This window comes from Bidens hawaiensis, unplaced genomic scaffold, assembly GCF_021521415.1.
Source record: "Bidens hawaiensis isolate Kalapana, Puna unplaced genomic scaffold, B.hawaiensis_p1.1 tig00005306_1, whole genome shotgun sequence".
In the NCBI taxonomy this organism is placed as follows: domain Eukaryota; kingdom Viridiplantae; phylum Streptophyta; class Magnoliopsida; order Asterales; family Asteraceae; genus Bidens; species Bidens hawaiensis.
In genome coordinates this window covers 104218-117897 of record NW_027491337.1, presented here as the reverse complement: position 1 = coordinate 117897, position 13680 = coordinate 104218, and the positions used below count along the sequence as shown (strand labels likewise).

Genomic DNA, 13680 nt, shown 5'->3' with positions numbered 1-13680 from the left:
AAAGCAAAAGAATAATTAAGACCGTAAAAAACCATGAAAAAAAAACTTTAATCATAAATCAAAAATACCTTTGAATCAAGGCTCGCCTTCTCAATTAGGGGGTTAGGGTATGCGACCAATGCCATATAGAGTTGAAGATCGAACATTGTAACGATGATAGAGGCAGAAATTGCCCTAAAAAACCCTAAATTTAACAGCTCGTGATGAAGAAATCAACCACATCGAAAATAACTAATAAATGGTGCAACTGATTATTTAAGCAACAACACGAAAAAACCAAACAACTACCAAGTAAATACAGAGCAATCAAGAAAAAAAACGTACAGACCTACCATCGAACAACAACCCAAAGGATAAAATCACAATGGCGAGAAATTGAACGACATCCTGAAAAATAAAATTACAACAGCGAGAATAACCCAAATCATACCACACCTCTGCGAATGACTGTTAAAGGAATAAACAACAAAACTAAGCAAAAAGCAGACACATGTAAAGAGAATACCATACGTAGAAGTGAAGGCAGATTGTACAACACACATAGCTTAAGTTGCTTATCCTAAAGCACATTTTAGAAGAAACAGTATTTATGTGAGTGAGGGCAACTTCATGTACCTCAATATCATTTAAAGGAACTTTCAACATACCAAGCGTAGTAATTGTCGAAAAAGATGATAACGGAGTTACAAAAAGATTATCTTTCAACAAGAACTTTACAGACGCTTTCAAGTATCGTCCTTCGACTCTTGAATCTTTTAAAGAACAATCATAAAAGCGTTCCCCCGAATAAAATTTACGCGTTGTGGTACGGCTAATACTTGCACAAACATTTTCAAGCTTATCATAGCTACGCAAATATAACTTAGAATAGCGTAATAAAACACTTAAAGGAAAAATCTGGTTTAGCGAGAGTTTTTTATGTACCAATTGGGGTTCCAGAGCATACTTTTGAGCTCACTTGACTTTATGCATTTTCCAACACTCAAACCAGATATGCTTGAGTACAAGTTGTTTAAACTAAGAACGTTAAATAATTTGCCAATCACAGTAACTAGAGGGATGTCAAGGAACCCAAAAATAAACTCAACCAAATCATAATCTCCATCTGCAAATAATAGTTTGGATGTTGATTTTTGCATGGTAACTTTCAATTTTAAAGTCCTTAAAGTTCTTGTAGTTTCATTTTTTGTCAAATGGTTAACCAAAGGTTTTTCTCTGACGACACCTAAACCTTGAATATAACCAGCTCCAGGGAAAACCATCCAGGTCAAAGGATTCTTAGATAATAGAGCCCCTTCTAAAAGATTAAGAATCTGAAAAATAAAATGTATATACATAGTTAACTTAAAACATAATTTCAGAAACCAAATAAAACAGATTATAAACCAAATTAATTACCTGGTCAACACCAAAATAAAATGACATGTTATCTAAAGAGCTAACATCAATGATTCCAACTTCACAGAGCAGCAGACTGCTTGAGCCTGGACTATTCGGAATCACACGGAGATCATCCGTGACAATAAAGGTTGTCAAAGTAGACACAAACACACCATCATCACTATCATCATCCACAGTTGAATCCTCATATTCGACTTCTCGGTTCATTATCTTGCCACAGTGTCTGCATCTGGCAAGGTCACAAGTGCTAATTAAGCATGTATCAAAAAAGCATCCACGAATGCAACTGAAATCCGGGCATATAAAGTGTTTTGTAGGCTCTTCATCATTTATGTTGAGTTTAAGCTTTCTGCATACATCATGTGATGAAGTTATGGGATTAAGCAACCACCATTTGTTTTCTTCAGCAGACATACAATTTGTAGAAAGATCAAGCAGGCTCTGGTACAAGTTATTTAGGCACCCAATGGCCGTAAGCTTTTCATTACGGTGTTTCCGCAAGAGCCTGACAATTGTGGCCATTGGCAATGTCATAATGCTGAAAAGTGTGTCAACAAAGTTATCTTCTTCAGCAAAGATCACTCTCTTTTCCTCTTTGTGCACCAATAGTTTTAGAGAGAATTTGGACCGGGAAGAATTAGGATGCATTATTGTTAAACAATACAAAACTAGAGGATAGAACAATATGTTGCAATAGAGTAGTTTTTTGTGAGATCTTGAGATACTACTTAAGCTATAATTGAGCGGACAACATTATTGTAAGTTAAACAGCTGGTGTGATGCAATAACTCGATATTTATTATGAACATTATTGTAAGTTAAACAGCTGGTGTGATGCGGTCAAGTTTCATTGTGACTTATTGGTGTCCTAGCTGTGAAGACAATATAGAGAAGAAAAAGAAAAGAATTGCAGTTGATGTAACTTACCTTCTGGAACACCCATTTGTAAATTTTATGGCCGCCAATGTGAAAATAATCAGTTTAGATTGGCTAGTAGGGCATAAATGGTGAGCGGGGGTCTCATCTGAACCAGCCTCTCTATTCCTAAAGGGTAGAGGAGGTAAGGCTGTCTACATCTTACCCTCCTCAGACCCTACTATAGCTTTGCTTTACCATTGTTGGGATATACCGAGTACGATGATGATGGAGTAGGACATAAATGGGTCGTGTTTGGGTTAAACCGCTTAACAAAGCTATTTAGTAACGGGCTGACTCATTCCCCTTCAAACTTATTTAGTTTTTGAAAGTTAAGGTTCTATTTTTATTTCTTAAATCGGTGCGCTTAAATTCTGATTTTAACAAAAGATATTTTTTTAGTTGATAATAACTTGAAATATTCATTTGTATGAATATATAAAGTTAATAAACTATTTATTACCTTTACACTTCCAACTACAATTCTTTCTATTCTATAAAAAATCTTCAATTTCCCATTCACAAATTCACAAACAGAAGATCTTAACATACTTATGTTTATTGAGTCTCTTTCAAAAAAACAACAAATTGTTTTAACTGTGATAAACTTTTAATATATAACATAAAAAACAAGCCCTCTAGAAGCTAGACTAGAGATCCCAATATTGCAACCCGATAAGGATATCAACAAATTAATTAAAAGATATAAAATCATACCAATGAGACCACTCAATACATAAATTAGATCTTTTTTGTACACACCACAAACGAACGTTTTTTTAAGCTAAATCAAATAAATTGCATCTTTTTTTGCCTTCACAACGTCCAAAGAAAAGCCAGAAGTCACACCAACGGATAATTAAGAAAGCCTCTTTAGCTTACTTCCAATAATATTCAAATAAATACTTAGTAATGAACACCTTTCCATTTTCTAGCACTATAGTTTAAATACTATTGCTAGATCTCACCATAGAGTACTATCCATCCCAAAAATCATGGCTCCTAACACTTCTCCAGCCAAATTCTCCTTAAAACTAATGGTACACAAAGAGGAAAGGAGAGTGATATTCGTTGAAGCTGACAACAACTTTATTGACACCCTTTTTAGCATTATGACATTGCCAATGGCCACAATTGTCCGGCTCTTGCGAAAACTACCAGATGGAAAGCTTAAGGCAATCGGAAGCGTAAACAACGTGTACCAGAGTCTGTTCGATCTTTCAACAAATTTTATGTCGGCTGAAGAAAACAAATGGATGCTGCTTAATCCCAGAACATCATCATATGACATCTGTAGAAAGCTTAAACTCAACGTAAATGACCAAGAGCCTACTAAGCACTTTATATGCCAAGATTTTGATTGCAGCCGACGCTCGGGTGCACGTTTTAGCATTTGTAACCTAGCAAGGTGCAGTAACTGTGGTATGGCGATGGACCGGGAAGTCAAATATGAGGAAGGTACTTGTAATATAAGAGGTGATGGGGTGTTTGTTTCTGATTTGACTTCCTATATTGTCACGGATGATCTCCGTGTGATACCAAATAGTCCAGGCTCTATTATTCAGCTGCTTAGTGAACTTGGAATCACTGATGTTAGTGGTTTGGATGAAATGACATTTGATATTGGTCTTGATCAGGTACGATTGTCTATATTTTGTTTGTGCTAGACGTACGGTACCCCGTCTTTTCAAATAACTCGCTTGCACTTTATACATTCTATGCTTGTATGCATATATATTATATATACGCCTTTTGTATTGCGTAAACTTGTATGCATATGGTACGCACGTATACATTTTTATATGCCCGTGTATACATGCTCTATCAAATAACATTAATAGGTATAATGTCTTCTGAAATGCACATATTACATGTTTGTTTTACAGGTCCTTACTCTTTTAAATGGAGCATTATTATTCAAGTATCCGTTGACCTATTTGGTTTTTCCTAGTTCTCCTATTATCCCAGATTTACTTAATCCTAAGCAAGAAGCTTCGATTAAGCATTTGAATCCGGAAAATTCAACAAAATACTCATTGAAAGTCACAATACAAAAATCAGCATCCAAGTTCTTGTTTGCAGAAGCAGATAGCGATTTCATTGAGTTTCTTTCTTGGTTTCTTGCAATCCCTTTGGGTTCTGTGATTGGCGAGTTAATGAGTGGTGCCAGTTCTTTTGAGGGTTTAAACAACTTGTATTCAAGCATTTCTAATATGAGTGACAAAGAATACATAAAGTCATATGATGACATGCTTCTCCGACCTCAGTTGGCGCTTACAAATCTTTCAAAAAACCATATCTTTCCTCTTAATGTTTTCAACGATTCCAAGACTTATTGCCATACTTATTTGCACCTCCAAACTTTCACCGCGAGTCTGACTCGTTCTGTAAGCCGTGGAGGTCTTGAAAAAGAAATGTTTTGTATTTGTGCCCTTAAGGATTCTCGAGTCGATGGAAAATATCTTAAAACATCAGCGAAATTCATGTTGACAGATGATCTTGTCATTACTCCATTATCATCATTTTCTTCGGTTACTATGCTTGGAAAGTTGAAGGTTCCCCTGAATGATGTTGAGGTAGTTGAAATAAGCATTGGCACTAATGAGGTATAAAATAGTTTGATTTTTTTTTTTAATTTTCTGTTTTATTTATTTCATTTATTTTGTAATAACTTGCCTTCTTATTTGTGCAGGGTTTGGAAATCCTGGATGCTGCTCTAAAGTCTGAGTCAGCTTTGACAGATTCCATACTGAAAAAAATTAAGGAAACTAATTAAGAACTGATCTGTTGTTTACTGAAGTGTTATGAATGATGTTTTTGTTACAAGAATCTGTTGGTTTTAATGTATTTTATATCTATTTTGGTTTGGATAATCTTTTGTTGGATCAGAGATTGCATACACTTTTTATCACTATTTGATCTCCACACAAAAAGTAATAAATTGCATAATTCGAATGATATCATTTAACACGTAAGACTACTGACTACTGTTTAAATAGCATATACCACACGCATTTAAAGAGCATAAACAAAGAAAATTGGAATTAACCTTGTTTCTCCTACTTTTTTTAACAAAAAATTAACTTTCTAATCTAAAGTCTCTTAACCTTACAATTACAAGAATTTGAACTCACCACCTCACTTTTGAATGGACAAGCATTCTACCACTAGACCAATTAGTCATGAATAGTCTCCGACTTGAGTAGTTAAACCTAATAACAAAGATTATATATGAATTAATTCAACACCCTCCCACAATTGAAATAATTACATCTTTTGAATTTTCTTCTGACCTAACCGGCCTTTGCCTATACATTTGTAATGGTTTAGTGAGAATGAGGAAAAGGTGTCAAGACTTGGGAGCCTTCTAGGCAAGGCTTATGGTCAAATGATTTTAGCATGCATTTTGTGATCCGCACTGATCGAACAATGACATCACTATTCTCCAACAATGGAAATGCGCCTAAGTTCCCATTCCATGTAAATGGACGAGAATATAAACGGATACTATTTTACTAACGGGATTTCCCTGCCTTATCAACACTTGTGAGAGCATTTCCATATACGCACTTGATGAATGAAAAGTGGTTCAAGAATGTCCAAGAGTCATTAAAGATGTGAACCGTGCTTTCGGCATTCTAAAGGGAAAATGGGGTATATTTAGGAAACCCATACGGATTACATCCGTAAAAAAGATTAGGAGCGAGACATATGTGTGCATTATATTACACAACATGATCATCAAAGAAGACGAACCTACAATATCACTGGTCTAAGGGATCCTCCAGTTGACCAAGATTTTACCATAATGTCCTATAGGAGTTGCAAGATGATACTACACATTTTCAACTTTGATTTGATCTTGTGGGTTATCTTACAACCTTAAATATATTGTAGATCGACTCGGGCGAAGAGTAGCTTAGTTTCATATTCATGTATTTATTTTTTTAATGTTTTCGTACTTTTTCTAATTTGAATTATGTACTTTTTAAATTTTAATGAATGCTTGTTTTTTAAAGTATCAATTATTTTTTTGTTAAAACAAAATAAATCGAATGGTTTGTGGTACTTGAAAGGAGTGGTGCTATTAAAGATGATGTTATAGGGTAGTCCTACTCCAGGGTATATATAAGGCTAATGAGATGGCAGTGCACGATTGGTGGAGTTCAAGTGTACTCCAGGTTATCCGAAAGGAACACCCCCAAGTGCTCTAAGATTGTTCACTTTGGAGGGGTTTCTCCGCCCCTCCACATCATCGCCACGTAGGAAACGGAGCTTCGTAGTCCCTCTCCATACGTCTCACTATGGTTTAAAGCCCCATTATCATGTTATGTGTGTGTGTGTGTGTGAGAGAGAGAGAGAGAGAGAGAGAGAAAGGAAAAAACACATGGCTCCACCCTTCCTCCATGTTGCCCGTCTTCACCATACCGCCCAACCCAAGCCGCCCCCTCCCTGCAACCCCTTGGTGGTGTTTGGGGCTTTGAAGCCCCTCCAAGCGGTCCCTTTACCGCCTACAACAAAGGGTCTAAGGGTTGTAAGTTTTAGTGAGGGTGACCATCTATTAATAAAAAATAAATTAAGAAAAAACACTCACAAAACCAATATCAACTTTTCCTCACACTTGTGAGTCCATTCATGGTGGGTTGTTCACGCCCCCTCTCATAGAGGTGCGGCACAGTGTTCAAACGCCTCATGACAGGTGACAAGGCGGCACTTCTACTCACGATAACATTACAGATGTCCTAAGGTTTGGATTAAAAAAATAGGTGCACAATGTCTCTTTTTTAAATGTGTTCCTCGTATGAGTTTTAGTGTACATATTGTATATGCTATATGGTAACATTCATTCTAATCTTAACTTATTAATAATAATTATGAAATGTTATTTGGAAATTATAATTACGAAGTAATGGATAACATTTGGGGTGTTAATAATGTTCGTAAGTTACCAACTTTTTAAAAGAAAATGTCAAATAGAAAAAGTTGTGAAGCATGGAACATTTGGGGTTTAGGAACAAATTTTTAAGAAGAGTCACCCGGCTAAGTAATTGGGCCTTCAGGTTTAAGCTACAATTTGAGCCCAAGAAATCTTACCCAAGTGCTCCAGATTTTGCAACTATTTAGTGAATGTATTACTAAGGAATTTTGGCCAGATAAGATTTACTTTTCTACTATTACTCTATTTCTATTTGTGAGTAGATATTTAAACCATTTTCTCGATATTTGTTGAGTTTCCCTAGCAAAAGTTAATTATATGCATATACTATTTTAAAAGTACGATATTGTCCATGGCTATATATTGTCCATGGTTTTATAGCCTAGTGGCATCTTGGTGGTAGGATAAGGCTTAGGGACCATAAGGTCCTGGGTTCGAATCCCACAAGGGGGTTTTCTCAAGATTTATTGGGTTTCCTCCTGAATTGGTGGTTGACATTATTGCCTAGTGAAGATGGATATAATCGCGTGATTCTGCAAATGTCAATCGAGTTTTCTCTCGAAATCAAGAGTATGGTGAAACTTCACATTTATTTACCTACAAAATGAAATAAATTTCTGAAAGCAAAAGAATAATTAAGACCGTAAAAAACCATGAAAAAAAAACTTTAATCATAAATCAAAAATACCTTTGAATCAAGGCTCGCCTTCTCAATTAGGGGGTTAGGGTATGCGACCAATGCCATATAGAGTTGAAGATCGAACATTGTAACGATGATAGAGGCAGAAATTGCCCTAAAAAACCCTAAATTTAACAGCTCGTGATGAAGAAATCAACCACATCGAAAATAACTAATAAATGGTGCAACTGATTATTTAAGCAACAACACGAAAAAACCAAACAACTACCAAGTAAATACAGAGCAATCAAGAAAAAAAACGTACAGACCTACCATCGAACAACAACCCAAAGGATAAAATCACAATGGCGAGAAATTGAACGACATCCTGAAAAATAAAATTACAACAGCGAGAATAACCCAAATCATACCACACCTCTGCGAATGACTGTTAAAGGAATAAACAACAAAACTAAGCAAAAAGCAGACACATGTAAAGAGAATACCATACGTAGAAGTGAAGGCAGATTGTACAACACACATAGCTTAAGTTGCTTATCCTAAAGCACATTTTAGAAGAAACAGGATTTATGTGAGTGAGGGCAACTTCATGTACCTCAATATCATTTAAAGGAACTTTCAACATACCAAGCGTAGTAATTGTCGAAAAAGATGATAACGGAGTTACAAAAAGATTATCTTTCAACAAGAACTTTACAGACGCTTTCAAGTATCGTCCTTCGACTCTTGAATCTTTTAAAGAACAATCATAAAAGCGTTCCCCCGAATAAAATTTACGCGTTGTGGTACGGCTAATACTTGCACAAACATTTTCAAGCTTATCATAGCTACGCAAATATAACTTAGAATAGCGTAATAAAACACTTAAAGGAAAAATCTGGTTTAGCGAGAGTTTTTTATGTACCAATTGGGGTTCCAGAGCATACTTTTGAGCTCACTTGACTTTATGCATTTTGCAACACTCAAACCAGATATGCTTGAGTACAAGTTGTTTAAACTAAGAACGTTAAATAATTTGCCAATCACAGTACCTAGAGGGATGTCAAGGAACCCAAAAATAAACTCAACCAAATCATAATCTCCATCTGCAAATAATAGTTTAGATGTTGATTTTTGCATGGTAACTTTCAATTTTAAAGTCCTTAAAGTTCTTGTAGTTTCATTTTTTGTCAAATGGTTAACCAAAGGTTTTTCTCTGACGACACCTAAACCTTGAATATAACCAGCTCCAGGGAAAACCATCCAAGTCAAAGGATTCTTAGATAATAGAGCCCCTTCTAAAAGATTAAGAATCTGAAAAATAAAATGTATATACATAGTTAACTTAAAACATAATTTCAGAAACCAAATAAAACAGATTATAAACCAAATTAATTACCTGGTCAACACCAAAATAAAATGACATGTTATCTAAAGAGCTAACATCAATGATTCCAACTTCACAGAGCAGCAGACTGCTTGAGCCTGGACTATTCGGAATCACACGGAGATCATCCGTGACAATAAAGGTTGTCAAAGTAGACACAAACACACCATCATCACTATCATCATCCACAGTTGAATCCTCATATTCGACTTCTCGGTTCATTATCTTGCCACAGTGTCTGCATCTGGCAAGGTCACAAGTGCTAATTAAGCATGTATCAAAAAAGCATCCACGAATGCAACTGAAATCCGGGCATATAAAGTGTTTTGTAGGCTCTTCATCATTTATGTTGAGTTTAAGCTTTCTGCATACATCATGTGATGAAGTTATGGGATTAAGCAACCACCATTTGTTTTCTTCAGCAGACATACAATTTGTAGAAAGATCAAGCAGGCTCTGGTACAAGTTATTTAGGCACCCAATGGCCGTAAGCTTTTCATTACGGTGTTTCCGCAAGAGCCTGACAATTGTGGCCATTGGCAATGTCATAATGCTGAAAAGTGTGTCAACAAAGTTATCTTCTTCAGCAAAGATCACTCTCTTTTCCTCTTTGTGCACCAATAGTTTTAGAGAGAATTTGGACCGGGAAGAATTAGGATGCATTATTGTTAAACAATACAAAACTAGAGGATAGAACAATATGTTGCAATAGAGTAGTTTTTTGTGAGATCTTGAGATACTACTTAAGCTATAATTGAGCGGACAACATTATTGTAAGTTAAACAGCTGGTGTGATGCAATAACTCGATATTTATTATGAACATTATTGTAAGTTAAACAGCTGGTGTGATGCGGTCAAGTTTCATTGTGACTTATTGGTGCCCTAGCTGTGAAGACAATATAGAGAAGAAAAAGAAAAGAATTGCAGTTGATGTAACTTACCTTCTGGAACACCCATTTGTAAATTTTATGGCCGCCAATGTGAAAATAATCAGTTTAGATTGGCTAGTAGGGCATAAATGGTGAGCGGGGGTCTCATAGGAACCAGCCTCTCTATTCCTAAAGGGTAGAGGAGGTAAGGCTGTCTACATCTTACCCTCCTCAGACCCTACTATAGCTTTGCTTTACCATTGTTGGGATATACCGAGTACGATGATGATGGAGTAGGACATAAATGGGTCGTGTTTGGGTTAAACCGCTTAACAAAGCTATTTAGTAACGGGCTGACTCATTCCCCTTCAAACTTATTTAGTTTTTGAAAGTTAAGGTTCTATTTTTATTTCTTAAATCGGTGCGCTTAAATTCTGATTTTAACAAAAGATATTTTTTTAGTTGATAATAACTTGAAATATTCATTTGTATGAATATATAAAGTTAATAAACTATTTATTACCTTTACACTTCCAACTACAATTCTTTCTATTCTATAAAAAATCTTCAATTTCCCATTCACAAATTCACAAACAGAAGATCTTAACATATTTATGTTTATTGAGTCTCTTTCAAAAAAACAACAAATTGTTTTAACAGTGATAAACTTTTAATATATAACATAAAAAACAAGCCCTCTAGAAGCTAGACTAGAGATCCCAATATTGCAACCCGATAAGGATATCAACAAATTAATTAAAAGATATAAAATCATACCAATGAGACCACTCAATACATAAATTAGATCTTTTTTGTACACACCACAAACGAACGTTTTTTTAAGCTAAATCAAATAAATTGCATCTTTTTTTGCCTTCACAACGTCCAAAGAAAAGCCAGAAGTCACACCAACGGATAATTAAGAAAGCCTCTTTAGCTTACTTCCAATAATATTCAAATAAATACTTAGTAATGAACACCTTTCCATTTTCTAGCACTATAGTTTAAATACTATTGCTAGATCTCACCATAGAGTACTATCCATCCCAAAAATCATGGCTCCTAACACTTCTCCAGCCAAATTCTCCTTAAAACTAATGGTACACAAAGAGGAAAGGAGAGTGATATTCGTTGAAGCTGACAACAACTTTATTGACACCCTTTTTAGCATTATGACATTGCCAATGGCCACAATTGTCCGGCTCTTGCGAAAACTACCAGATGGAAAGCTTAAGGCAATCGGAAGCGTAAACAACGTGTACCAGAGTCTGTTCGATCTTTCAACAAATTTTATGTCGGCTGAAGAAAACAAATGGATGCTGCTTAATCCCAGAACATCATCATATGACATCTGTAGAAAGCTTAAACTCAACGTAAATGACCAAGAGCCTACTAAGCACTTTATATGCCAAGATTTTGATTGCAGCCGACGCTCGGGTGCACGTTTTAGCATTTGTAACCTAGCAAGGTGCAGTAACTGTGGTATGGCGATGGACCTGGAAGTCAAATATGAGGAAGGTACTTGTAATATAAGAGGTGATGGGGTGTTTGTTTCTGATTTGACTTCCTATATTGTCACGGATGATCTCCGTGTGATACCAAATAGTCCAGGCTCTATTATTCAGCTGCTTAGTGAACTTGGAATCACTGATGTTAGTGGTTTGGATGAAATGACATTTGATATTGGTCTTGATCAGGTACGATTGTCTATATTTTGTTTGTGCTAGACGTACGGTACCCCGTCTTTTCAAATAACTCGCTTGCACTTTATACATTCTATGCTTGTATGCATATATATTATATATACGCCTTTTGTATTGCGTAAACTTGTATGCATATGGTACGCACGTATACATTTTTATATGCCCGTGTATACGTGCTCTATCAAATAACATTAATAGGTATAATGTCTTCTGAAATGCACAACATACATGTTTGTTTTACAGGTCCTTACTCTTTTAAATGGAGCATTATTATTCAAGTATCCGTTGACCTATTTGGTTTTTCCTAGTTCTCCTATTATCCCAGATTTACTTAATCCTAAGCAAGAAGCTTCGATTAAGCATTTGAATCCGGAAAATTCAACAAAATACTCATTGAAAGTCACAATACAAAAATCAGCATCCAAGTTCTTGTTTGCAGAAGCAGATAGCGATTTCGTTGAGTTTCTTTTTTGGTTTCTTGCAATCCCTTTGGGTTCTGTGATTGGCGAGTTAATGAGTGGTGCCAGTTCTTTTGAGGGTTTAAACAACTTGTATTCAAGCATTTCTAATATGAGTGACAAAGAATACATAAAGTCATATGATGACATGCTTCTCCGACCTCAGTTGGCGCTTACAAATCTTTCAAAAAACCATATCTTTCCTCTTAATGTTTTCAACGATTCCAAGACTTATTGCCATACTTATTTGCACCTCCAAACTTTCACCGCGAGTCTGACTCGTTCTGTAAGCCGTGGAGGTCTTGAAAAAGAAATGTTTTGTATTTGTGCCCTTAAGGATTCTCGAGTCGATGGAAAATATCTTAAAACATCAGCGAAATTCATGTTGACAGATGATCTTGTCATTACTCCATTATCATCATTTTCTTCGGTTACTATGCTTGGAAAGTTGAAGGTTCCCCTGAATGATGTTGAGGTAGTTGAAATAAGCATTGGCACTAATGAGGTATAAAATAGTTTGATTTTTTTTTTTAATTTTCTGTTTTATTTATTTCATTTATTTTGTAATAACTTGCCTTCTTATTTGTGCAGGGTTTGGAAATCCTGGATGCTGCTCTAAAGTCTGAGTCAGCTTTGACAGATTCCATACTGAAAAAAATTAAGGAAACTAATTAAGAACTGATCTGTTGTTTACTGAAGTGTTATGAATGATGTTTTTGTTACAAGAATCTGTTGGTTTTAATGTATTTTATATCTATTTTGGTTTGGATAATCTTTTGTTGGATCAGAGATTGCATACACTTTTTATCACTATTTGATCTCCACACAAAAAGTAATAAATTGCATAATTCGAATGATATCATTTAACACGTAAGACTACTGACTACTGTTTAAATAGCATATACCACACGCATTTAAAGAGCATAAACAAAGAAAATTGGAATTAACCTTGTTTCTCCTACTTTTTTTAACAAAAAATTAACTTTCTAATCTAAAGTCTCTTAACCTTACAATTACAAGAATTTGAACTCACCACCTCACTTTTGAATGGACAAGCATTCTACCACTAGACCAATTAGTCATGAATAGTCTCCGACTTGAGTAGTTAAACCTAATAACAAAGATTATATATGAATTAATTCAACACCCTCCCACAATTGAAATAATTACATCTTTTGAATTTTCTTCTGACCTAACCGGCCTTTGCCTATACATTTGTAATGGTTTAGTGAGAATGAGGAAAAGGTGTCAAGACTTGGGAGCCTTCTAGGCAAGGCTTATGGTCAAATGATTTTAGCATGCATTTTGTGATCCGCACTGATCGAACAATGACATCACTATTCTCCAACAATGGAAATGCGCCTAAGTTCCCATTCCATGTAAATGGACGA

At 35.4% G+C, this 13680-nt stretch overlaps 1 protein-coding gene across 1 annotated transcript; it reads right to left on the bottom strand.

Moving 5' to 3' along the window:
* Positions 1-9216: 9216 nt before the first annotated feature.
* Positions 9217-9955, bottom strand: LOC143629558 (uncharacterized). Its single transcript, XM_077098798.1, has one exon. It carries the CDS (start codon positions 9919-9921, stop codon positions 9217-9219), a length of 705 nt encoding a protein of 234 aa, XP_076954913.1. The 5' UTR covers positions 9922-9955.
* Positions 9956-13680: the final 3725 nt, after the last annotated feature.